At 40.0% G+C, this 1,591-nt stretch overlaps 1 protein-coding gene across 1 annotated transcript; it reads right to left on the bottom strand.

Moving 5' to 3' along the window:
• Positions 1–6: 6 nt before the first annotated feature.
• LOC107687352 (whey acidic protein-like) lies at positions 7–1,124 on the bottom strand. The gene is made up of 4 exons (XM_016484630.1): positions 946–1,124; positions 709–840; positions 476–613; positions 7–171 (listed from the first exon to the last, which is right to left on the bottom strand). Exons 1-4 carry the CDS (start codon positions 1,049–1,051, stop codon positions 134–136), a joined length of 414 nt encoding a protein of 137 aa, XP_016340116.1. The 5' UTR covers positions 1,052–1,124; the 3' UTR covers positions 7–133.
• Positions 1,125–1,591: the final 467 nt, after the last annotated feature.

Here is a 1,591-nt window from a genome sequence, read left to right as displayed (position 1 = left end):
AAAAAAAAAAAAAAAAAAAAAAAACCAACAATCGAGGACTTTTTCCCGATGGTTAAACTGGCATGGTTAGCTGCATGCACTGGTGGTTGGGCAACACTTCTGTCTGGCAGGATACGGATCATGGGAAGAGTTATCAGCACACATTTGGTTTGAGACATAGACCAGGCCTCACTGCATGAAAACAGATAGTCAGAATTAGTCTGTTCATTTAGATGCATTCAAACACCTAAACACATCACAAAACACTGAAAGCATGAACAAGTTTTACTTTTAGAGCAAGTTGTATTTCAAATAGTATTAATCATTCCGAAAAGCCATGAGCTTGAAATGGTGCTATGGGCCAAATTCAGTTACTTTGCCGTTGAAAATGATAAAACACTCAAAAACGGTGTGTGTTGGGGACCGAAGCATCAATATAACAAATACCTTTATATGGAGGTGTACATTCACACCCAAGCACCAATATAACGAATACCTTTATATGGATGTGTACATTTGCGTCCACATTTAGTACTGCAGCATTTTTCATCTTTCGGACAGTCAATGTCATTGACACACAACCCTTTACACAATCCTACTCCAAGGAATCTCCTTGGACACACTCCTGGCTTTACTGTTATATAAACACAACAGGGAAACCAGATCACTGAATGACTCAAATCACTGTAATAGGGGAAAAAAGCTGACCATTGAATTAGTATAACATACCTTTAGATACAGCCATACACTGATGTCCACATCCATTGCTGCAGCATTTCTCATCATTCGGACAGTCACCATCTTGGAAACACATCTCAGCACACGCTCCTAGGTTACTGCTTGGACACACTCCTGGCTTTTCTGTTATACAAACACATGATAGAGAAAGCAGATCACTGAATGCCTCACTGCATTTAAAAATGTTAAGAACTAATTTAATTCACATTAATATAACAATATAAATACCTTTATATGGAGACATACAATGATGTCCACACCCATTGCTGCAGCATTTCTCATCATTCGGACAGTCACCATCTTGGGAACACAACTCAACACACGCTCCTATCATGTCATCTTCAGGATTGGTTTTTGGACACACTCCTGGCTTTTCTGTTATACAAACACATGATAGAGAAAGCAGATCACTGAATGCCTCACTGCCATGGCCAGACTTACCATTGGGCTTGAATGGGCTGGGGCCCCGCCTTAACCCGTTTACATTTGTTCAGTTATGTGCCAGTCAGAAATTATTAGCCGCATTTCAACTGCGCACAAGGGCCAGCCGGGGCTAACAGCTTCCAGCTTCCAACTACGACATTCAAAGCCATAATCAAACAGCATAAACTGGAATTTATATAGAAAAAGGACACGCATATTAAATCACGTCTGCGCTGCGCCAAATCGCCGATTAATTTGTGATCACATGGCTACTTTAAACGGTTCCATTTAGCCTTTAGCCCAAAAGAGCGCGCAATTACAAAGATAATGATAAATTCTCACATGTTCACGCCTCACTTCTTTACAGAGGATGATTCTATATTATATTAATGTTCCACTAAATTAATCTGAAGAGTTTTGAGCGATCTCTCCCGTCCAAAGACTATAGAAT

This window comes from Sinocyclocheilus anshuiensis, unplaced genomic scaffold, assembly GCF_001515605.1.
Source record: "Sinocyclocheilus anshuiensis isolate Anshui unplaced genomic scaffold, SAMN03320099.WGS_v1.1 scaffold14356, whole genome shotgun sequence".
Taxonomy (NCBI): domain Eukaryota; kingdom Metazoa; phylum Chordata; class Actinopteri; order Cypriniformes; family Cyprinidae; genus Sinocyclocheilus; species Sinocyclocheilus anshuiensis.
The sequence above is the reverse complement of the archived record's forward strand: the minus strand, read 5'-3'. Positions and strand labels throughout refer to the sequence as shown.